We start from the raw sequence: 26,026 nt of genomic DNA, 5'->3' as shown, positions 1-26,026 counted from the left end.
TCAGCTGCTACGTGGTACACTCGATATGCACGCTCGAGTTTGCGCCATGCTTCTGCAATATTTGTCACAGAGAAGCTTTTGCAGGGGTTCGAGGTTTTTTTTGTATTATAAAGTTTATTCCCCTGATGACAGCAGAACCGCTGCTGGCGTAACAAAGCTTCGATGGCACAAAGGTAACACGATGAGTCTCAAGTTCTTTTATTCGTGCGTTCGAGTTGAATTTAGATTTTGAATTTGAAAAGTTATCTTATGAGTCTGAGTTAATTTTCAGTAATATTATGAGTCTCTGTTAAAATTGTTTTGTGCGGAGGTATATAAACCACTTTCAGAAAAAAGAAAAAGCAAGCAGTTACGTAATTTAAAATTGGCAAATTTCAACAATGTTTAGCCTACGAACTAGGGTGAACTCCTGGTGAGATTCCGTCGCAGAGGTGAACTGCGGATATACTGAACAAGATTGAAAGCAATCAATGGCCATTTTAACAGCCTCACTTGAGAAAGCTGCGGGTGGTAGGTTATTTGAGTAAAAAATGATCCATCAAAATTATCCCGGTGCACAACAAGTGATTCTTTTTCAAGAAACGCAAATATTATGTGAGAATTACATTTTGCAGAAGGTCGAAAGCAGTAGATGTTCATCACGGGTCCCTACAACTACTCCCTGCAAATTTTAAGACCGTGGGATAGAGGAGAACCAGTCTTAAAATTAACAAAAAAGTGAAATTGAAACTAAAAAATAAACACGACACTAGATGCTGTAATATGGTTATGCAAGTCATAAGAATCGGATTGAAAAATCCTTTCAAAAAGCATGAAGAAATGGCATTAAATGATAAGCAAACAAAGGCACAAAAATATAGAAGCGTGTTAAAAAAATCACAAGTTACATCAGACGTATTTTATTTATTTTTGTTTTAAAGAGAAATCGTGCGAGCGTGGCGTGTGTTCGTCTTTAAGTTTCTGGTTTGATTCGGATAATGTCTTTATTCTTCAGAGTTTGTTGTGAAGCATCTATATGGTTAGGCCTCTCGTTTCTCCCTTCATTAGAGTCTTCTGTAGCGTTTCGAGCTTTCCGAATCGAACCAGGCTTTGTGCGTCACTGCCAGTAAATCTGCTCTGGTGATTTCTCCTGAAAGTAATAAAAATACAGGGTGCAGAAATAATGTGTTGTAGCTAAAACAGTATGTAGAAAACGACATCAAAACAATGCAAAGCGAATCAATTCACGCAAGCGCAATTAACAATAACAGCAGCACTCACTACAGGACTTCTTATCCCGAAAGAAAGCAAACAGTCTAATTATTGGTAGAGAATTAGAGATAATTTAGACGTAGGCCTACCATCTGGAAGGTAGAAAAAGGTAAAGAAACATAAAAAGGTCGCAAGATAACGTTGAAAGAATGTAGACGTAGAGTATTGAAACGAAGAGAGAAAAACGCACACGCATTTGGCTAACGCGATTGATTGACGAGAACCAATATATCTGACCACAACTGAAGGATGGCACTGTGCTGAAGTTGAACTTCGTTTATGAAGTTGCAAAAAGCTTCGGCAAAAAATACAGCCAGCGATTTAGCTTGAGCTGCAAAAAAAACCTGCTATAGTTGCAGTGTATCGCGATGCGCTTGAGGGCCTAAGCAAGAGTCTGAGTTAATTTTCAGTAATATTATGAGTCTCTCCGTTAAAATTGTTTTGTGCAGAGGTATATAAACCACTTTCAGAAAAAGGAAAAAGCAAACAGTTACGTAATTTAAAATTGGCAAATTTCAACAATGTTTACGAACTAGGGTGAACTCCTGGTGAGATTCGAGAATTACATTTTGCACAAGGTCGAAAGCAGTAGATGTTCATCACGGGTCCCTACACTTTACAATGTACGGATTACTAGCGCAAAACGTGGTCACTCCAGATGAATAACTTCAGTCCAAATTAACGTCTACCAACTTCTTATCTCACTCTGACACCATGTAGCCTAATGTTCATATGTTCATACCTTACATGTAAAGGTAAGTTGATCTTTGTGTAATGTTCATAACTTATGTGTAAAAGTAAGTTGATCTTTGTGGGCTCTTCGCAAATCAAGATGAAAGAAGATTCATTTACTCTAAAATCTGGTGACCTACCACAGCTGTAAACATCACATAATAATGAATGGTTTGATCGGTACAGTACAGTAATCAGTGGAGCGTGTTAAATCCACATGAGGCAGTATTGCCCATCTGTTACAGTAACACCTGTAGAACATGCATCTTGCTGATGTGCTGATGAGTACAATATCTTTGTGTTTGTTATCTGTGTTGTTATTGTTGTGTAATAAAAAAAAAAAAAAAAAAAAAAACATTGCACAAACCATTTCAACACCTGTGAAATTGCTTCACAATATTTACCACTATTACGTCACAGAAGCTGGTTACGTGCATTTGAAATATCCCAAGTCAGTTTCGTCATTTTAAAATCGTCGTTGGAAAGGTTGGTCAAATATTAAAACTGTTTTGCTTGTGCTTACCAACTAGACGAAGTTTCCGTCTTTTTTCCTAATAATTTGTATTGTGGTGACAAGTTTTAGTGGCCTACCGCGTTGTTCTCCATTTTCGACAACCTGTGGCTATTTTTTCTTGAAATACAATTCGTGAAAAGACGTTTTAAGCAGAGTTGCCAGATGGCCTTTTTTTAGAAAATCTGGCCTTATTTGGCCCTTTTTATGACTGCAAATTTTGACCGGTTTAGAAAGTATTATTTTAAGGAAATTCAATTTCAAATGTAATATAAAAGTATCACTTATCATCACTTAGAGCCTGACCTATATTCGTTTTAATTTTAATTAGTGAGTAGAGACATAGGTAGAGAGTAGAGAATGTGTTAGCGGTGGACAGGGCGGTTCTATTAAGTTGAACCTGGTTTCGGGACTATTGCCAAGTAGCCTAATTAGTGAAGTCTTTTAGCTTAGTCAGTACCGTACATAGTGTATCAGCAGTATAGTAAGGCGTAAGCATCTGATTCTGTAAACCATCTAAAAACTTCATAGACCTGCTGATTATAGGCTAATAATAAAAAGAACCAATTTCATCAGAAATAGTTATATTTAAATCATTTTTTTTTAACTTAAGGTACAGCCTATGCAAGTATTAAAAATGAGTAGTAAATGGAAAGCGAGGTATGACGATGGAAGAAAATATAACCAAGCATGGGAGCATACTCGTGATTGGATCAGAAAAGCAAGTGATGGCAGTGAAAATGCTTTTTGCAAATTATGCAAGGTACAAATTGCCCCTAAGGTTTGCCGTCTACCAGCCCATTTTTGATTTTTTAGATTCGTGGTTTTAAACTTCTATATATCAAATAAGTTTTGATGTGAGTGAAGGCTATATTTTATATTGTTATTGCGAAATTGAATTTTATACATTCTTTAGTTGATACAAACAGTGTTTTATTTTAATAATTCTTCTGTAGTCATGTATAGCACTGAAAAGAGTTTCCAATCCTGTAGTTGTAGACATCCCTGGTAAATATACTCAATAAGACAAATTCATGCTTATTGCTTAGCTAGATGTTTCGAATAGCACTGTTCATGAATTGAAGTAATAATGGTTTCTAGTTTATCTGCTACTACAGTAATTTTTCATTAATCAAATTATGCAAACGAACCGGTCATTATGCTCTGACAGTGCTAAATTATTATCTGTCATATTTGATCGTAAAATGGCATTTTCAAAAAATTACCGTATTTTAATTAAGTTGTTAGCATTTATTTAGCCTTAGAAGTAAATAGAAAATTTGGCCTTTTTTTGGCCTTATTTTATAATGGATTTGGCCTTACTATACCTTGAGTATCTGGCAACCCTGGTTTTCAGAAGAGTATTTTTTCGGTGTCATCGCCATAGACATCTTATTATAACTAGACCGCGCATTGTCACTTCTCTCGTTTACGATTTTTGAAGAAAGCAGGTTCAGACGTCAGCCATTATTAGTGTACCTATTCCGCGCGTTTGCCAATGCTTTTGTAGGGACCCATAATGAATTTTCATTGTTTTGAATTCAATTCAATTTATTTTTCCTTATCAGAATGCAAAAGAAATGATATTGTGAAAAAGAAATACAGGAACAAAACCAACAAAAGGAAAAGGTGGCAAAACTATAATGGTTTAAGACGTACATGAAAGGATCTAATATTGCGGTATATGAATCGATAAATATACAGTAGTTAAGCACGGCCACCAAACCTGATACTTTAAAACAAGTAGAAGTAGATGAATTAATTAGTTAAGAATCAGTCGCCTTCTCGTTCCTGAAACAACTGGAGCGCCAATTCTTAAAGCAATGAGAACACGACTGAACACAACTTAACTTTCTACAAAATGTAATTCTCCCATAATATTTGCGTTTCTTAAAAAACTCAGTTGTTGTGAACAAATAATTGACAAAACAAATAGTTTTCTATGCAACAACACAACCGCAGCTTTTACCAGGATTCTGTTCAATAGAGATTGATGGCTTTCGATTTTCTCCGTTGTAGCAAAACGTTGCATTATGACGTAAATTCGTGTGATTTCATCAACAATAACTTTTAAAGAAATAGCTTCAGTTTCAAGTTGCTGTGAAATAACAACTAATAAATATCTCCGCAATTCACTTCTATGACGAAATCTTTATATGATTTCACCTTTGCTGTTCTACAATCGCAAACATATTGTTGGAATTTGTTAATTTTAAATTACGTAATTGCTTGCTTTTTCTTTTATTTTGAAAGTGCTTTATATACCTCCGCACAAACAAGTTTTACGTATAATATAGTAGGCCTATATAGTATATATAGTATGACAATTACGATAATTCTTACGTTTCAAATTCAAAAATCTATTCATTCTAAAAAAACGCTAGTTCAAAAATTAGTGTTTCAAATTCTGGGGTTAATAAAATTTCATTAAAAACCTTAAACCCCTGGACTTTGGATATGGCGTGCTGTGCATATGGATGTAGCAAACGAAGAAAATACAATTCAGATGATAAAAGGAGTAGCAGTGAAGACAGCGAGGATGAAGAATCAATTGCGAAGAGAACATTTCCGCGTTCATTTCACAGGTATGGAAATATTGTGATACTTTTAGCGAGCTATGAGAAAATAGAAAATACTAGTATTGTAACGATAACACTGGTTGGTTGGTTTTGAATCTTTATCCTCGGACTGACACTAACTAATTTCTTTTCCTTCTAGGCGGAGATTTTTGTAATTTTTTTGTTATATTTTGGACAAAATTGTGGCGCTTTTCTTATAAAAAAACAAAACAAATGTGAAATCGGGCTTTCAATATATAGCCTAGCTACTACATTAGCCTATAACGTATCATGCTATTTTACGTTGCTTAGATTTCCAACCAATGAAGAACGAAGAAAATTATGGATTGCGAACGTCAAGCGTGCCAATTGGACACCTTCTAAACACACATTTATTTGTTCTGATCATTTCAAGGAAGAGTTCATGTGTCGCTGTGGTGAGCGCGTGACTTTACGAGACAACGCTGTCCCCACTCGTTTTAAGGCATTTCCAAAGCATTTGAACAAGGTAATCATTTGAAAAACGTATGAAACGTTAACTGCCGCAATGGACTTAAATAAAAACACGACTATTATGATTATGCGCACTGTTGGCCAATGATAGGCTATTTTTGAATTTAGTTCCAGTTTTCAAATAGCTTATAGCCTACCTTGTATTTTGTATCTGCTTAATGAAGACAGACGCTTAGGCCTATATGCATTGCGACTTGTAGGCTATGCAAGACGCATAAACATAACTCCAAATAAATAAAATTATTTGTAGAGTGACATATTGTGAATTTTAATTGGTTATATAGGCTACCATGAGATCGCATAAGCTCTGTCGAGTAAAGGGGTTCAAGCAGACATAATCCTAATCTGCCACCATTGAGACATGGAACATTGGGGGGCCGAGTAGTTAAAATATCAGACTTGTCTGGCTGTAAACACCAGGAGGTCTGGGTTCGAAACCTGAGTCTGTCTGATGTGCTCTAAGAAGAGCGAAACCGGTCACGGAATCCTTGTTCACTTGAAATAATGTGATTTGAAAGCTGAGATGCTTAGACATGATAATATTTTCATAAAAAATTACGATTGGTATGCTTGTAAATTTTATGCTTATAAAATTAAAACGATGTAACTTCAAAACTTTTTTTGAAAAATGAGACTTGGTTTTAATAAACGTTATGCTTATACAACTTTAAAATCAATGCAAGCTACTTTACTTTAAGCTGCACATGCTGTGGAGTTCCCAGTACGGTAGCCTACCGCTATTTGCTGTTTCCAATAGCTTTTATGTCTGCTTTGTTGTTGCTCTTGAGAGTTAAATATTGTATTGTTGAGGCATGATTACCACCCTGCAGTTTAGGCAAGCTAAAATATGTCTTTTGTAGGTGACCAAAACAAGACCTTCGCCTTCGAAACGGAGGAAGATTATATTACCTTTAATGGTCCGCGATACTGGAGAAGATCTTCCTAATGCCTATGAGGTTGTCCAGCATGATCACAGATACTTCATACAGGAAACCACGGAAACTAAAAAAATTAACCAACGAAGCAAACGAGAGATGCAATGAGCTTCAGAAGAAATTGAAAGTATCAAATCAAAAGACTAAACGACTGCAAGTTAAAGTTTCATCTTTAAAAGAACTTGCATCATTGCTTCGAGACAAAAACATGATTTCTTTACGTTGTACGGATGCATTGCATCATTCTCTTTCCGGAGTATCTCGTGATATTGTGAAGGGAATGTTTTCAGGGAAAACTGGAAAAGGATTCCATTTTTTAATTAGTGTTACAATTACATCCTGCAATTGAAACGTGCAGACGGTACTCCGTTGTGCAATTCTCGTCGAAAAACAGGATTCTTAGGTTTCCTAATTTGTATTGAAGCAGTGAAAGGTCTTTTTGCAGATTTGGTTGGGGACAACGAGCTACCCTTAAAATATCTATTGACTTATAAGTTCAACCAGGACCACTTGGAACTTTTTTTTGGTGCAGTTCGATCAGCAGGTGGTTGCAACAACAATCCAACGTGCCAGCAATTCACTGCTGCTTTCAAGCGACTCCTAGTGAGAAGTCATACTAAAGGTGGAAAAGGAAACTGTGTCAGTCAAGAGGATACTGACATTCTGTATTGCTTGACTGACACATGCAATACAGACCAGGGAGAACTGTCTTTAACCACAACATCTTTGGTGAAAAAGTACGATCTGCAGAAAAGGACACCCGCTCAAATGGATCATGATTATGCTGACATTCCAAACATTTCCGTTTTGTCAGTTTACAAAAAAGCTGCAATTTCGTACATTGCTGGTTATGCTGCCAAAATGTGCGCAAAGATAACGTTATGTGCAAGGTGCCGCTTTGAACTGAGTTCACACACTTTACCTGTTCAACCCAGCTTCTTATCGTTTAAAGATAGAAGTGGACTTTTTAAACCTTCTTTCAGTGTTGTATATATTTGTGAGGAAACTGAATTATGCATTAAACGGTTACTAACTACCACAGCTGGGAGATTACCTCTTCGTCCAGGCATTGTGGAAGCTATTGCGGTAGCTGTGGTTGGAAATATAAATCATTCCAAGATATTTACTAATCTCACGGATCATGTGTTTGAATGCACCGTTACCGATAATCACATTTTTACGCTAGTCGAAACTGTGTCCAAATGTTATTTAAAAATTAGGTTTTACCACATTGGTAAGGAAACCTGCAAGCAAATACAAAGCAAATTGGTTCGTAAAACGCTTAACAAAACAGTGTTTTTCAAACACCAATAAACCACTTCCTTTCGACATCACATCAGTATTGGTGAATATTTAATTTGTTTTGATTTTGTTGAGCTATAGGCCTACGTTATAGCCGCTATAATATAGCGTATCATTCGCTTAGGTTTGATGTAATAAACTGTTTGTTGCTATTTTTACAATAGGCTAATCATCAGCTCAGCTGTAACGCCAAATTGAATACGGTAAGAGTTCTGCTGAACTGCTGGAAATGATGCATTCAGTGTATCGTATACGTGCTCTCGCATCGCAGTGTTTTTGCTTTATGTATTATAGACTGTATGTATAATTCTGTGCAATTTAACACATGCTTTTATTCATTTCATAGATGAATAAAACCTCTATTACACCAAAGTTCTAAATTATAGTTAACAAGTTAGTTTTTTGCAGAAGCGCAACCAGCTCAGAAATATTATCGTTAACAGCGCAGCTTTCACGCGAGTTTGAGACACTAACAATGGCCGCCGCCTTTTTTCAATTTCTTCAATCGAAATAGTTCAGTTCAGTTGTTTTTATTTCTGACCATCATATCAAAACAATACACGTCAACATAGCAAAGGTCGAGAAAAAGGTAGAAGCGACAAAACGCGAACGTTAAAAACGTGCTTGTGACCGAAGTAAGTTATTGAGTTGAAAAAAAAAATTTGGCACGGTCGCAACACCTTCAGAAAAATTTAAGATATAAGAAAATAAAAAAAAGAAAATGTTAATAAACAAAAAAAAAACAAATAAATTTAGGCTATAGCTTTATTAGCCCACATAGCTTTAGCTGATATATTTAAGATTTGTATGGACAGTTGCTATGAAGATCGGCCATGGTGCGTTATCAAGAGTGCTGATGGTCTTAAGGGGAACACGTCTTGATGCGTTTAGCTCATAGCAAGAAGAGCAAGGCAGGCAGAGCAAATACGAGAAACGCAGTCTAGATATAATAAGATGTCTGTGGTAATCGCATACAGACGAAAGGATCCGGGAATTTTATGTTGCAACTTTCCCACGAAAATATTATGGTTTTCCGCTGTGACCAGAACCAGCTATCCATTTTACATGTAAACATAAGAAGCTTAGTTGGCAACTCTGAAAATTACAATCACGACTTGTCGAAATGCAAGAAGCACCGGACCTTATTGCTGTGTCAGAAACCTGGTTAAATGAAAATCGATTGCAATTTTTGTTAGTTTGCAAGGCTATAATTATTTTTACTGTAATAACAAACAAACTGGTGCTAAAATGCAAGCAGGTGGTGTCGGGCTATAGGCTACGTAAGCAGTTCAATAAAGTAGGCCTATAATAAAATTAATAATTTAAGTTAAATTTTAAGTTAAGTTAGTTTAAACTTAGGCAGTGGCTATTTGACCGGCTCCGGTCTTTGAATCTGAAACACTATTTGACCGGTCATGACGTCACTACATAAGCGCTTTTTTCTTTTTCTCTTTTAAAGCAAAAGACGAGAAACGCCGATATAAGTTCTAAATTCAACACGTTTTCTTCTACTCAGTCCGTGGCGCGTAGGTTACGTCTCCGACTGCCATTCTAGAGGAGATGAGTTCGATACTATTTGGAAGCATCCTTTTTTTTCATTTTTTTTTTATCTAAAAAAAATGGTAATGGTAAAACCATTTTTTAAAGAAGTATTGTATATAACTAACTTGAAGGCAAAAATGTAATTGGTCGTTCGGCAAACACGGTCACTTATGACGATCGGAAAATTACCAAGAGAAATTCTCAAATTCCAGCAAATTAAAAAAACTCTAATTTTATTACTCACATTTGGAAAGACATAAAAAAATGGGCTGTAGGCTACTCAAATTAAAAATTAACCACAAAAATGCGCTTCGGGTCAAAATTTAGATAAAAAAAAAAGAAAAAAAAGAATGCTTCCGGATAGCATCGAACTCATCCCCTCTAGAATGGCAGTCGGAGACGTAACCTACGCGCTACGGACTGAGTAGAAGATAACGTGTTGAATTTAGAACTTATATCGGCGTTTCTCGTCTTTTGCTTTGAAAGAGAAAAAGAAAAAAGCGCTTATGTAGTGACGTCATGACCGGTCAAATAGTGTTTCAGATTCAAAGACCGGAGCCGGTCAAATAGCCACTGCCTTAAACTTATAGGAATGTGAAGATGTCTGGGTGGATATTACCTTATCAAGCAGTAGACAATGCACAGTTGGTGTAGTGTAGGCCTACAGGCATCCCAAAAATAAGTTAAATGAGTTTCAAAACAAATTCTGTGGGTGTATTGATTCGTTGAATAATTTCAAAAAAGAATATTACATAGGCTTTGTGGTGATTTCAATATTGATATGCTAGCCAAGATAAAAAATTCAGCTGTAAAAAATTCTTGTGATGCATTCCTCAGTTTAGGCTGCAATCAGTTAATGCAATGCCCAACCCGTGTAACTTCCACAAGTTCAACTTTTGATTGTAAGCCCACTGTAGGCTATAGGCTACAGCAATGACCAAACAAATAAAATCCAATGCCATGTTCTTATAGCCTACATGATGTTTCTGATCACTTTCCGATTGTAAGGTAAAGGTGGTCTCATACTTGACTCAAGTGTTGGGTATGAGAAGATAAGGTTCTCATTGTAGTAAGCCTTCGGCACTAAGGAGAGTAGGGTGGCCAGTTCCTTTCTCTCGGCCACTTTTCCTGCAGCAATTATGCCCATCCCATTTATTACACCCTAAGTAGAGGTGAGCGGTGTTTCCAACAACCAGCTGAAGCTGGGAGTCAAACCAGGATTGCACAATTGGAAAGCCAACCCACCGCTAATGATTATCCGTTTCAGACCAACGGGTGTGAGGACTAGTCACCGTCCCCCGCACTGGTGACCTCCAACGTTCAGAGCAACGCAGGGCACGCTGCCACTCTACGTTTGCGTGTTTCAAAAAAACTCAGCCCTCAGCTCTATTTCTGTACCACAAACCTAAGTTGTTTCTGGTAGAACACAAGGGTCGACTTGCCTTCGCTGAGCAACCCAACATCGGGAACTCCCAATCTCAAACTTGCATGAAGGCAACGTCGACCAACGGGTGTGAGGACTAGTCACCCTCCCCTGCAATGATTTATTTACAAAATGCTTCATCCATTCATCAGCATAACACAAGATATCAAACAAGCAACAACTATTTTATAAATAGGATCAAACACAGAATGTGGCAAAATATCCATGCAGGTATTGGGACCAATGATCTGGTCAGAGGTTCCTAGTAGGCTGAAAAACATATCATTTCATTGTTTCAAAAAAGCGATCAAAGCGTTAATTTTGCAAAGCTGCAGTGTGCAAGGGTTCTAAGTTTTATTCCTAAATATTTATAACCCCAAAGTAAGGGTTCTGGTTTTTTGTCGCTGATTGCAGTTTCCGCAAACATTTTAAAATTTTCCCCCTGAAAAGATTGAGAGAAAGATAGCACAAAGCCGCAGTCCGCTGATCGCAGTTTCCGCTAACCCTTACCCTAACGCTAACCCTCGCTCATCGCAGTTTCAGTAAACATTTTTCCGCAGTTTCCGCTAACCCTAACCTTCGCTGATCGCAGTTTCGGCGAACATTTTTCCGTAGTTTCCGCTAACCTTTACTCTAACTCTAACCATAGAGTAATCTATGCTCTAACCCTAACCCGCGCTGATCGCAGTTTCGGCAAACATTTTTCCGCAGTTTCCGCTTACCCTAACTCGGCCCTAACTCTAACAATTGGGTAATCTATGCTCTCTAACCCTAACCCTCGCTGATCGCAGCTTCCGCAAACATTTTTCTGCAGTTTCCGCTAACCTTTACCCTAACCATTGAGTAATCTATGCTCTAACCCTAACCCTCGCTGATCGCAGTTTCGGCAAATATTTTTCCGCCGTTTCATTTTCCGCTAACCCTAACCCTCGAGTTTGTTTGGGGAAACTCCGATCAGCGAGTTTGGCTTTGTGCTATTAAACTGCGATCAGCAACTTCGGCTTTTTTTAAATTTTTTCTCTCGATCTTTTCAGGGTACGAACTGTTCAGGGTACGAACTAGGTTGCACCCATATAAAGCACTTTCAAAATAAAAGAAAAAGTAAGTAATTACATAATTTAAAATTGGTAAATTTCAACAATGTGTTTACGATTGTAGAACAACAAGGGTGAATGAACTCAGCAGTCAGCATATTAAGATTTTGTCACAGCAGGTAAACTGCGGAGATATTGAATAGTTCTCGTTCCCAAACAGAAACTTGAAACTGACGCTATTTCTTAAAAATTAACCAGACAATAGTTTGATAAAAAATAGTGTAGTTCAAAAATGTTCTTCCAATTATTCCCCTTTGAGATTATTCCATCTTTGAGAGCTTGATCCTGGCAGTTTCGCATACTTTTCGAGGCTTTGAATCACTGATGCATGCCCGGTTATCAAGATAGGCTGAGTAAAGTTTCTGATTGTTGGTATTGTTTGCTGTTAATCATTCCATTTACTAGGTGCCGCTGATCATAGAGCTGTCTTTGAAATGCGTAGTTAAGCACATACCCCGAGAGCCGAACCAGCGCCGTTCGATCTTGAGGTTTCTTTGTCAAGTGATCTATTGGAGAACTATTCCATTGGATGTTCAGTTCAGTTTATTTTTTGTTTTGTTGGCGAAAAAGAAAGACACAAAAAGCAAAAAGACAATAAACACAAATAATTCGCACAACAAGGATGGCAGCGAAAGACCAAAAGGTCACCAAAGTCAGCTGCCACCCAAACATTTAAACAAAAGACACAAAATTAAAAACATTAACACATATATATATAATTTATGCGCACTGCGCAGGCATCCAATACGGGTCGACTATACACGACCAAAGTAGTCTAAACATAACCCTCGGCCTTGAGGTTGCAAACTTACGATCCTACTCAAACTACAGCAACGATTGATGATAGCAACAGTCATTAACCTTCTACAATTTTTAGGCCAGTGTTCAAGTAGTTAAAAACAAAAGTTTGCAATACTAATCACCTTTAACTAGGTTGCTTACGAGTAAAATTTGTTTTTTTGCACCCTCATTGATCAAGAACTGCATTTTTTCAAGAACTCCACGAGGTGATCTTGATCTTCAATTAAGATTAATTAATGATTAAAATTGTCACTGACTTTTTGAAGGGTTAGAATTTTAATTTTTTTCCAAAAAAAAATGTTAGGCAACCTTAGTAAATTTTGGGTTAGCGTCAAGACGATGGTTAACGGCATGGACATTTGTCACCGGTCGATGGTTATAATAAAAGATCCAGCAAGTTTTGTTAAGATATCGGTACTTTATAAACAGTTTCATTAAATTATTATTATTTTCTAACAGAGTACGGTATATATATAACTAATTTTTTTTATTGTGAATCTTTGCATTGAGACCTTGGGAACCACAAAGAAAAGACTACCAAAATGGCTTATGGCTCTTTCCACATCTCTAGTCTTTTAGACAAGATGAATTCACATGACAAGGATTATCGGTAGGTATTATATTTGTTGTCTAGGCAGTAGCTTTTGTTCTGCATGAATATAAGCAGACCTTCTATCACCATTGGCATCGATATTTTACTGAAGTAAGCTAATTCCAGGGGGGCGAGAATTCCTATTTTTTTTAAAAGCAATTATAATCCACTATTTGTAAACCCACATGTCAGTTTAAACACGTTACCTATCGCTATCAATTCTTGCTACAATCGGCTGCTGAGAATCATATGTCTGAATATTGTTAGGAATTTTCATTTTACACACTTCTGATAGATCGCTTGAACCGTTTCGCGTTCTATTTCTAAAATAGAGTCACAAAATTGATCCAAAATTGTTGTGACGGGTTTAACTTGTGGGTACAAGTTTGTCTATGACTTTGGTAAGGTCAAAAGCTTCTACGTAATCTCGATATGTGTTTGAGATAGCCAGATCATTTAAAACCTAGAATTTGCTGAATTCATTACCTCAAAAGAATTAGAAAAAATGTGACAAATTATGCCAACTGACAAATATGCAATTTTTTTCAAAATTATAACGACTTGTATAACATAATTTATTAATGATTCTTTATTTGTTTGGGGTAGCACCAAGACGGACTATATAGAGGCCATGACAACGTACAATGGGATTGTTAAAACTGGGGGCAGATATGCTATATGGTAGCGAGACATGGGTATTGAGAGAGAGTGAACTGGCAATCCTGAGAAGAACGGAGAGGTCAATGGTGAGAGCAATGTGTGGGGTGAAAACGAGAAGGGAAAAAAGGACTGAAGAATTGTTGGATATGCTAGAGATGAGAGAGACCATAGACCAACTGGCAAGGGCAAATGGAGTAAGATGGTATGGACATGTGATAAGGAGGGAGGAAGGAAGTTTTCTTAGAAAGGCACTAGATCTAAAGGTGGATGGGAAGAGGAAACGCCGTCGTCCAAGAAGAACGTGGAAACAACAAGTGAAGGATGAGTTTAAAAAAGTCGGACTGAAGGAGGAAGATGCAAGGGACAGGGTGAAATGGAAAAAAGGGATTAAGACAATTGCTGCGCGGAAACAATCGGCCACCCCCACTAGTGGGGAACAAACCGACGATGGATTATGATGATGATGATGAGATAGTGACATCATAGTGCCATTGTCTTCAATTGAACCGACATTAAACGTTAATATTTATAACACTGAAACGAAAGCTGTGGCAGCTTTAAAAAGTTAATATGTTGTTCCAGAACGGTTGCCTACTGAAAGTTGAAATAAATCGCCAAGTACGCTACTCGTCTTGTAAACAATTTATATATTTTTTAATTTCGTATCAAACGGGCCCACCACAAACTTGTAAAATGAAAAATACAATTAAATCGTTTGTTATACTGATATTGTACCACACCAACCTTGAAAATTGCGATGGATCAGCCATGATAACACTGAGATAATTAAAAAAGTAACATCACTAGCAAAAAGTATCTAAAAAAAACAATGTATCAGCTAATCGTAGCCTAGACTCGCTTAGTTAAAAGATTATATAATTGTTAACGTGTAAAAAGTAAGGCATCATTCACTAAGCTTTATAAACAAGTCAATATCGAGACAAGGCCGAAACGCATCATCTTTAGTATATATATAATTTGACTAATATGCTAACCCGACCTACAGTAGAACTAGTATTAATGAGAACACTCAAGAAAAAAAATTGATAAATATCCAGAAAAGCTCACAAACTAACGTTAACTAGTCTATGATAATTGATTCCCAAGCTTGAGAATTGTAGGTCTTGTAAGTGTTCTAGTACTGGGAAACTTGAAGTCCCGTCTCAGTCGGTTGTATGACTTGTATGAGCTTCTGGACAAAGAAAAATATTCGAAGGACCTAACGATTGTTTCCACGGTGTATTTCTTTTCTATAGCCGGCATAAAATTCATAGATTTCATCTGTTGCAAAAGAATACTTTGTTGATGAGATAATTCCATATAATGCAAGAAACTCACAGCTTGAATTTGTGACCATCTGGAACATTTACTTGCTGATAGAGACGTTATAGAGCATTTTACTCCAGAATGAAATGCTTCAAAACTCAGATTGTCATCAATTCTTAACACAAACTTGGGTATGCCGGAATCTTGCATAAATTCTTCGCATTGAAAAACAAGCGTCTGATGAGCCCGAAATACAACAACATCATCACCTGCTAAAAAAGGAAATTGAACACTAAAAGCATTAGCCAGGAGATTTTCAAAGCTCACAATAATGTCACTTTTGTCAAAACTAGGTAATTCATCAACAGGCTGATTGCGTGTTCCACTTAACGCCCTTTGAGTACTTCTAGGAAGAAATGGTGGTGAAGGAACTAAACTCAAAGGGACACAGGTAAACACAGATGGTAGATACAAAGGTCTTACTTTCCCATACTTGATAGTGGTAGGATAGTTTTCTGGCCAATGGCGTTCACAAACGACGGTGTCCTTTGAATCAGGAATATTATCCCTTGAGATAGTGGCAAGCCATTTATCACGTTCCAGTTGGCATTTGGGCAGTCTAAACACTGCAACTTTATTTTCTTCACTATATATAATTTCCATTGCAATTAAAGACACCCATATTTACAAGTGTACTAATATATCACAAACAATGCTTCACAACGTAAAACAAATTTAAATATAAGATTGAATCAAATATAGACGTATTAGGACGTTGAATAGCCAATCCATCAAGGCTGTTCGAAACAAACATATTTTGAAATGCTGGTACTTAGGTGCATCCTGACTCATTACTGGTACCGGTAAGCATAGGCGGCGGGTTTTGAAAATTGCCGGGGGGCAAACTTTCTAGCTGACTGATTGTTTACATTCAAAATGCTGATGTTTGTTTGTCAGCATTGATGTTTTTTTGCGTCTATATGCCATTGTATATCGCCAAGCTTTATAATGTAGGCTCAGGCCTCGGAATTCACGGCGGACATCGGACATGTCCGCCGTCACAGCATGTGATGTCCGCGGGAAGTACCATCTAGGTCGGTCATACTTGTCCGCCAAGAAATAACACAGGAACTAGTGATACAAATCGTCATTGCATAGCATGAACAATTGTTGCAATAATATAATTTCCAGCGCATTCTAGCGCGCATCTAGAAAATGTGAATACTGTATCCCTTAGCTTCCATTCAAGGAGGAAAACTTTCGATTTTTACATTGCTTTAACGATTGATGACATTGAATCAGCTAACAAAGGTGAATTCTTCGCTAAGAATCGATAGAAGTACAGATACTTCTACAATCTACATCTACCTATATCACTTCTCTCCCCAATTTCTAAAATATTTGAAAAATGCCTCTATGAACGGATTTACAGTTATTTTGACAAATCAGATCTTCTGACTTCATGTCAACATGGTTTCAGGAGTGGTCATTCTACCTCACTCGCTGTCTCTCACATATACGATGAATTTATTTCAAATATGGATATAAAAAACATAATTTGTTCAATATTTCTTGACCTTGCAAAAGCATTTGATGCAGTAAATCATGATATCCTAATCAAGAAATTACAAAGATATGGAATACGTGGACTACCTTTGAAACTATTAGAAAGTTATCTCACACACAGAAAGCAATACACAATAATTAATGGTATGGCATCAGGTCTGCGCAGTGTAACATGTGGTGTTCCACAGGGTTCCACTCTTGGACCGTTGTTATTCATTATTTACATAAACGATCTTCCTTCCATTTCTTCTTCTTTCCAGGTGAGCCTTTTTGCTGATGACACCAATTGAACTATGTCCAACAAAAATCTTTCTTCTCTAGAACAAAACGTCAATACAGAATTAATCAAAATTGACAACTGGATGAAAATGAACAAGCTCTCCATTAACTACAACAAAACTGAGTACATGATACTAACTAAACAAAAGCTTGATGTAAGGATGCATGTTACGATAAACGGAATTACATTGCAAAAAAAAAAGTGTATTAAATATCTTGGTGTATTAATTGATGACTCTCTCAACTGGAAATGTCACATTCAAAATGTTTGTAAAAAACTTGCTAGAGGCTCCTGGGCCATTCTTCAACTTAGAAATTATGTGGATACTAACACACTGAAGACTGTGTTACAGTCTTATATATTCTCATCTTCAATACTGCATATCCAGCTGGGGTGGAGCTTGTGACAATGCGCTGGATCATTTATTTAAGCTGCATAAAAGAGTTGTTAGAACCATGACATTCAGCAACTATACAGCTCACACATTGCAACTCTTTCAAAAACTACAGCTGTTAAATATACAAGAAATTTATAAACTAGAGATAGCAAAATACATGCACAGAGTCCATTTAAATCTATTACCAGAAACGGAATGTAATATCTTCCACAGACTATCTGAATGCCACTCACACAATACGCGCCAATCATCCAGCAGTAACTATTTTGTTTCAAGGGTGCGTACTGAATTAGGTAAAAGGCAGATGTTAATAAGGGGTCCTAAAGTGTGGCATGAGGTCCCAGGTGATCTCAAAGGTCTTCCAACTTCTTTTAAAAGAAACTTTAAACACTACCTTCTTGATTTAAACGCCACTGTTGAATAATAACTGTTTTGTCTATATAATTATACATTATTCTATTTGCTCATCTCTTTGGTATACGTTGCTTTTTATCTTTTTTACTGATAAAAATTGTCGATTGATATCTCTTAAACTCCACTCACAATTAATTCATTCAGTAGCATGGTAAACCTGCTTAGTTTGTTTGCTTTTTTTTTTTTTTTTTTCTCTTTTGCATAATGAAAACATGTGTATCTGTATCACCAACTGCTTGATTTTCTTTTTTTGTATGTGTGTTTGTGTATTTACTGTATATATATATATGTTATTTAGGCCTACATCACCAAGCTTGAGGTGGCTGCTGACTAGATGACCGTTTGGTCTTTTCGCAGTCTCCTCGTCATATGACACACAACCGATTATTATTGTATACTTTGTATTCTTTTCATGTTTGTGTTTGTGACAAATAAGTGAACTGAACTGAACTCTACACTAATCACGCGCAATTTAGTTCAAGTTTTACATCACAATGTCTGGCTTTGATCTCCGAGTAATAATGATACGGCAAGGTTGGTTTCTAAATTAGATTATACGAGTAGGCTATTACATCAAGATGCAACAAAATTTGTTAAGTTTTGTTATTACAGTAAGAAAGAAAAGACCCAAGGAAAATTTGCTTTCGCTCACATGACACGCAAAAATAAACTTAAAGAAAGAAGCCTGTGAAACTTTGCACAGCAGAAAATAGTAGCGTTAGTGTGGAAATTTTCCCACTCCTGCCCAGAGCATTGTGACGCAATAAGCCACACGACCTCGTCTCGGTGGAAGTTAATCAGTTATGTGACGTATTGACCAGCTACACGGCGCTTTGACTCTTCAAGCGCAAGTCGTTGGTCTGATGAAAGCCTTTCAGAGTGACTTTACTGAATTTTTAAAAAGCCTGCTAAAACCGTAGTTATAATTCTGAAATGGCAAAGAATTAATTATTATCAAGATAAAGTGATTAAGCATGACGATCGACGGCTAAAACTGGTGTGTCAGCCGTGAGACTTAATTTGTCCGCCGAGATAGCTGCTCAGACCGGACACGTTTGTCCGCCGTCAACAAAAACGAATTTCGAGGCCTGTAGGCTACTTCGAATTATGTGCTGGTCACTTTGAACTTTAGCTCTTAATACGCGTAGAATAGATACTAAACTGAGCAAACAGCAAACCGCACCTCGTTATTGACACTTCCAAGAAAAAACAAAGCAGAGGAAATCAAGAAAAAAGTTTTTCAATCATTGTTACTATGCTTCAACGGCACCATGCTGGCAATTCTCAGCTACCGTACTTCTGTTTCTTTTGTTATCTTAGGAGCAGCGCTCTTGTTGCAACAAGTATTTCTTTTAATTGAGATCGATCCGCAATGAAGGTCAAACTAACGCAAATCTGAACTTAGAAACATTTGATTTAGGATTTTTTTAAATAACTTGCGGCGGGGCAGCCACCCCGAGCTAAATTCACGGTAGGGCGATGCCCCCCTGGAGTCGGCGCCTATGCCGGTAAGGTAACCGGGTTGCTCAAGGGTAGACCCTTCAATTCATCCTAATAGCTCAAATGATGACCAGCAATTCAATTAGGCTATGCTGTTTCGAATCAAATCATCCATGAACGTAAAAACTTTTTGACTGATGATTTCAATCCGTTTATTTCAAAAATTTCCAAAATATGGATTAAGTTGAAGCCAAGAAAAGTATCATTTGCTTCAAATCAAAATGAAATGATAAAAAAAACACCCCGGAAAAGGCAAAAGTAAATTATTCGTTTTCTACCTCACAGAAACTGACAGGCCTATTTGAGATTCTCAAACTAGTAGCCTAGCCTAGTAGTTTTGTATAGCAGTTTCATACACTCAGCTGGTGATCTCAAGAAATGCTGACTTGTAGGAGACTCTCTCATTCATCGATAAATCACATTCCTACCAAGTTTAGAGTTGTAACTTAAGTAGGCTACTGTACCGGTATTCATTAAAGTAAAATAATTCCTGACTACCCTGAACTAATCGCACTGCAAAATGGAAGCATCTGTAGAGAAATTTTATTGAAGACAATGACACTATGACGTCACTATCTGCCCCCAGTTTTAACAATCCCATTGTACGTTGTCATGGCCTCTATATAGTCCGTCTTGGGTAGCACACATCCATCTTGTAGGCTAGTCATTAACAAAGCTTGAAGTGTGAGACTCTTGGGTGCGATGAAAAGTAAAAGTTTTTAGTTAAAAAAGGTAGTTCCAAAATGGTGCCCAAAGTCTTCTTTGGTCTTGTTTCCTACGACTTTCCACTAGCAACTCTAGCACTCTTCATTCTTGTGAGAAAGAAACTATATATATAATGCTACTGTAGACTTGATGTAATATTACACAATTTACCTCTAAACCGTTGCAAGCAGTATTCAAGTTGATTTCTTTTGTTCATATTCAGTAATGTCAATTTCCTCCCCTGGCCCCATCCCCTCAAGAAAATCCTGTGTATGCCACTGTCTGCAGTATTACCATCAAGCACCTAATGAAATAGACTTTACTGAGAATAACACCTACATTACTGGACGTCACAGTGCGCCGCTCCTAAATATCCTGATGTCACAACCAGGTTTTTTTTAAAGGTTTGGTTTGGGTGACCGCTAAGTAGTTTTAAGAGATCGCAAGTGTTTCATTTAAATACCAAAAAATAGCCATATTTGCTTAAACAAATTATATATTTATTAGGCTACTGTAGTTGCAAGTCCAAATTTTGGGAAACCGCTGGAGAAATTTGGGGGACCGTTTTGGTCCCCCAAAACACCTTAAAAAAAACACTGGTCACAACCCTAACCCACCTATTTGGTAGGCACCTAACTGTCTGCACCCAAAGACGTGCTTCGAAAAATTGTCCTGATAAAAAGTCACATAAAAAATAGTTTAACTTTTTGATGGGAATTGACAATGTTTTAAAATATTTTGCTTTTTGCAATGATAATAATAGCACTACTACTCCATACAGGAATGCTGTAGTTTGGTGTAAAAGAGTCTCCTACACGTCGGCAGTTGTGAACTGAGCAAATGGCAGTTGAGCAAGTGACAACTGAGCTAGCAACATTTCAGCAAGTGGCTGAAGTTGGTAAATAATGGAACTAAGCAAATAACAACTGAGCAAGCTGAAGCTTGACATGTTACAAGTCAGCAAAATCAGTTTAGCAAGCGATGACCAAGAAAGTCTGTACTGACTAGCCTACTAAACAAGTACCGGTAAATCTCATTTGCTGAATTGAACCACTTGCTAAGTTGTCGCATACCGAGCGGTCTGTTAACCGCATTAAAATGGAATGGACATTCAGTTTACCTACTGCTGATAACAAACCCACAAAAGTGATTATCGATGCACTGCTTTAAAATTGTATAATGTATACCGTATTTTACGGACCATAAGGCGCACTTTAAATTCTTTTTTTTCCTCATAAATTGATCGTGCGCCTTATGGTCCGATGCGCCTTATGTATGGATCAAGTGCGGTAGTGCTTTATTGCCTACACTCAAAACCAGTACCGATATACTATTATATATGGTCCGGTGCGCCTTATGGTCCGGTGCGCCTTATAGTCCGGTGCGCCTTATGTATGAACAAAAAACTAATCAAAGCAATTTATTGACAGTGCGCCTTATAGTCCGGTGCGCCTTATGGTCCGTAAAATACGGTATATATATATTAGGGTGTGGCTGGTCCCCTTATGTTATTCAAATCAGCTCTTCTTTTAGCATACTCTGTGGATGGGTGATACAAACTCACCTGCAAAATTTTAGCTGATTTCGACAACATTTAGGTGTAGCACACGGGATTTAAAGATTGCGCAATCACGCGGCACCGAAAATAGTCAAAAATTGCTTGTTTTTTAACATTTTTCAATAATACAAGCATATTTTCAACTATAAAATGCATTATTGGCCTATGTCAAAGTAAGTATTGTTTGTATTATAATATTTGGGTGTTACTGTGATAATTTATTTGTTTTTTTCTCAATTTTTATAGATTTTTTGTCGTCAAAGTAAGTTCCAGCTGTTCAATTTTTCAAGTTAATTAAAAAAACATGATTTTTAAGTTTTTCAATACAATGTCCCAGCTAATAGCTCATTACATGGAATTTTACAAGCATGTTTTGGTAAATTTCCATTAAGGTATATGTCATAATAGCCAATTGTTATTTATTCTAGCTTGATTGTGCACAGCTAAATCTTCCAATGTGCAGTCATGCACTGCATAGGTCTATGTACTTTTTACAGCAGTCAAATTCAGTATGATTCAGAAAGGTAATTAATGTATTGTATGCAATTAATTAAAGTCAATCAGACAATCACTGATATAGTCTGTTCCTGTTAAGTAGTAGGTAGTGTTATTAGGCCTGTTTAGACTAAGTAGTGCAGTATAGCGTAGAGTGATATAATGACAGTTTCCATTCTAACTTGTTTTATTGATTTTATTCGAGTTGTACTGATACTGATGTGTAGTATATTAGTTACACTGCAGCATCCATACAGTGAAAAGTGTTCAATATTGTTCAATCTATTTACAGGTCAGTTTAGAAAAGTAATATAATGATACTCTAAATGTAATACACCATTCATCAAGCATCAAAAATGAGCATAAAAACCAGAAACCAGGATCAACGTTTTTTTATCTTTAATTCGTTACCTCATGATGATGACAGAATTATTCACGGAGCTCGTCTTCCAACTCACAAACAAATATTAAAGTCAGTAATTGCTTGGAAGGAATTTTTTCGTAATAATGATTTTTCAAAGCAGCAAGACACCATCAGACCAGCTGCCAAAAAGGTTGCAGATGAAGTTTTAAAATTCTATGAGAAAACAACTATACCACGTATTGCAAAAAATAACATAATAAAAAGGATTGAATTGTTATTTAACGAGTATAAGTCAATAATGAAACTCAGCTTGGAAAGAAGAGAGGGCGAGAATCCAAAGCTGACAAAATTTAAGCAGAAGATGAATGAGACTATGCCATTTTGGATAAAAAACCCTATTGCTAATATGACCAAATCTAAAGTAGGTAAAAAGGCTGAAGAAAATGTCCAAATTCATTAAGACATAGCATTTCTAATGGATATGATGTCAACCCGAAAAGCAACAATAGCCGGAATAAATAAAGTCCAAACAAAAATTGAAAAGAAGCGAGAATTGAGACAAACTGAATCAAAACAAAAAGTCTTTGAAGCTACGAACCAAGAACCATCGACATCAACACTATGTAATATATTTACAGAATCAGAAGCTGAGGATAATGATTGGGATATTCATGACATGGCTGTTAGTTTAGAACCCAAAAAGTCTCACGACAGAACGGTGTAAACTGGAACTAACATATTTGTTCCCCATGATGTTTTAAAGTCACGAGTAATAAATTCTACTGCTATTCGCAACAATATCTCTCCAACTGCTTTATCTGCGCTGCTTGAGTCATTTATTGTTGCCTGCTCTGGTAATCCCAAAAAAGTGAATCTACACTGTTCTCAGTCGTATCGTTATAGGATTACATCAAGTAAGAAAATTGCAGAATGCATCCGGGAAACATGGAAGTCACCAGAAGTTGGATTAATACATTGGGACGGGAAGCTAATGGATACACTGAAAAACAAGGACAAAACAATTGAAAGGATCCCAATTTTAATTAGTGGTAATGGAAATTCCAAACTTCTTGGCGTGCCGGCAATGCACACACACCAAGGTGCAGGCCAAACCGGGCCTTCTATTGCAGAAGTTATCTGTTCACTCCTTAAGACATGGAATGTGAGTGAAACTTCAATTGCAGGAATGGTTTTTGATACAACTGCATCGAACACTGGGCACAAAAGTGGAGCTTGTATATATATTCAGGATAAGTTGAATAAAGGTTTACTGTGGTTTGCTTGCAGACATCATGTTGGTGAAATCATATTAACTCATGTATATGACAAACTCAAAATTGAAGCATCCAGAGGACCAAATTACACTTTATTTAATCGCTTTAAAACAAACTGGGACAGTATTACAAATCAAGATTTTGCGGAATTAAATGTTTTCAATTGAAAAGATGTCAATAATGCAGAGTTTTTATACGACTGTAAAGCACAACTAATTGAAACAGCTACCTCTATGATGGCTGCAAATACGAGATTTCAGTGGAGGGATGACTACAGAGAGATGTTGCAACTTTCATTGATATACGCTGGCTCAAACTTAGTGGAACTTGATAATTACACGATGTTAAAGCCTGGTGCACTCCATCAGGCACGGTGGATGGCACGAGTTTTGTATGCAATTAAGATTGTTCTTTTTGAAAACAAGATTAAAACTGAATTGAAAAAAAATGTAATTTTGTCATCACAATTTTTAAAGTTGAAACGATTTGTAAATTTCATAGTGTTTGTGTATGTGCAATGGTGGTTTACTTGCCAAATTGCAGTTGATGCAGCTTACAATGACCTGGAACTAATAAGTAAATTTTTCGCATATAAGGATGTTGATGAGGAAATTTCCACTATCGCAATTTCGTCATTTGCAAAGCATCACTGATACCTTACAGAAGATTTGATACCATTTTCCCTGTTTAGTTCTAAGGTTAACTTGTCTTCAAAGGAAAAAATTGCAACAAAACTTAAGAGCTTTGATAAAGGTACAAAATTCATAAACCGAATTGGTTTCTCTGCTGAAAAAGGTTATGGAAAACCACAGTTTCTCAAGGAGGTATCATCGTCATCTTCTTTAGATCAATTTGTCGGCGCTGATTCATGGATGTTTTTTGATTTGTTTAAAATTAATACAGCATTCCTTGAACTACCCGTTGAAAGTTGGGAGTCTGATGGTTCTTATCAACAAAGTATAAAGCTATTATCCACAGTAAATGTTTCAAATGATACTGCTGAAAGAGGGGTGAAGCTTGCTTCTGATTTCTTACATCACTCCAAAACTGAAGAAAAGTATCAGAACATTCTCCAAGTTGTTGAGAATGATCGAAAGGTTCTTCCTAACCAGCGTAAACGTTCCTCTGGAGATAGTTCAAAAACCTGGTTTCTGTATACATTATAAACATTGTTGCTATGCTGATGTGTATTATATTTAATATTGGTTTTAACTGTGTTTGTGTAGTAATGTGTCTGTATGAAATGACAAATTTTCAAAAATCAAAGTTTTTTGTTGCTTCGACAAAAAAAATCTCAAAAATTTATGGAAATTAGGAGAAAAAGCAAATAAACTATCACAATAATACCCAAATATTATAATGCAAACAATACTTACTTTGACATAGGCCAATAATACATTTTTTAGTTGAAAATATGCTTGTATTATTGAAAAATGTTAAAAAACAAGCAATTTTTGACTATTTTTGGTGCTGCGTGATTGCGCAATCTTTAAATCCCGTGTGCTACACCTAAATGTTGTCGAAATCAGCTAAAATTTTGCAGGTGAGTTTGTATCACCCATCCACAGAGTATGCCAAAAGAAGAGCTGATTAAGTAAAGTATTTAATTTTTGGTCGGGACCAGCCACACCCTAATATATATACCAGTTACTATCTACTACCACATAATACCATGTAAAGACAGTTCCATTGATGAAACCTAACTTTGATGAAGAGCTGTCAAAAATATGGAAGATGAAAACTGATAAGTCAGCTCTTTGTTCACATATATGCTAAAAGAAGATCACAGAATTAACTGGTCAGAAACAAAAAATTTGAAAAATGAAACAAATTATTATTATCAAAGCACCACGTCAGAAAGTTGCTTCATCAACATTATATCAAAACACTGCAATGTACTCAACCAGAACGTTGGAAATCTATTATGGAATGCTTATAAATTGTCATTGTCTTGACATGCAGATTTTATGCAGATTTGAACATAGCTGAAATGTTACTGTAATTTAATTTCATCTCGAATTTCTGTTGGTCACCATTGCTTTGAATTTATGTTTAATCTTGGAAGTTTTTATGAAATTTAACGTGGAAAGTAACCGCTCACACATCTTTGGCCAGTCTTTAAAATATAATTATGTGTGTTTGATTTTTTCTTGCCTTCAACCGCACTGTAGTATATAACTTTGTAAAATTCATTTTGTATGTTATTTGCTCTGAGGGTGCCCATTGTCATGGTGTGCAAAACGTCAGTTAAGCAATAAATCAATCTGTTTATTGTTGCTTTTACTTTCACTTT

General features: G+C 36.5%; 2 protein-coding genes across 2 annotated transcripts in view; both read left to right on the top strand.

The window, feature by feature from the left end:
- The first annotated feature begins 4,951 nt into the window (after positions 1 to 4,951).
- Positions 4,952 to 6,608, top strand: LOC145778306 (THAP domain-containing protein 1 B-like). Its single transcript, XM_082589767.1, has 3 exons — positions 4,952 to 5,079; positions 5,365 to 5,560; positions 6,426 to 6,608. Exons 1-3 carry the CDS (start codon positions 4,952 to 4,954, stop codon positions 6,606 to 6,608), a joined length of 507 nt encoding a protein of 168 aa, XP_082445893.1.
- A 6,517-nt stretch (positions 6,609 to 13,125) lies between these two features.
- Positions 13,126 to 26,026, top strand: part of LOC145777935 (cullin-associated NEDD8-dissociated protein 1-like) — a 45,717-nt gene continuing 32,816 nt past the window's right edge. The window contains exon 1 of the mRNA XM_082589296.1: positions 13,126 to 13,272. Coding sequence (XP_082445422.1) covers positions 13,205 to 13,272 — 68 coding nt within the window. The 5' untranslated portion in view covers positions 13,126 to 13,204. The remainder of the gene's footprint in view (positions 13,273 to 26,026) is intronic.

This window comes from Aplidium turbinatum, chromosome 10, assembly GCF_918807975.1.
Source record: "Aplidium turbinatum chromosome 10, kaAplTurb1.1, whole genome shotgun sequence".
In the NCBI taxonomy this organism is placed as follows: Eukaryota; Metazoa; Chordata; class Ascidiacea; order Aplousobranchia; family Polyclinidae; genus Aplidium; species Aplidium turbinatum.
This window is presented reverse-complemented; position numbering and strand designations above follow the sequence as displayed.

Bases quoted from the DNA above. Each gene is read 5' to 3' on its own strand.
- LOC145778306 (XM_082589767.1), top strand. From the start codon at position 4,952: ATGGCGTGCTGTGCATATGGATGTAGCAAACGAAGAAAATACAATTCA. The intron at 5,080-5,364 runs GTATGGAAATAT...TACGTTGCTTAG, and splicing joins TTTCCGCGTTCATTTCACAG to ATTTCCAACCAATGAAGAAC. The intron at 5,561-6,425 runs GTAATCATTTGA...TGTCTTTTGTAG, and splicing joins TTCCAAAGCATTTGAACAAG to GTGACCAAAACAAGACCTTC.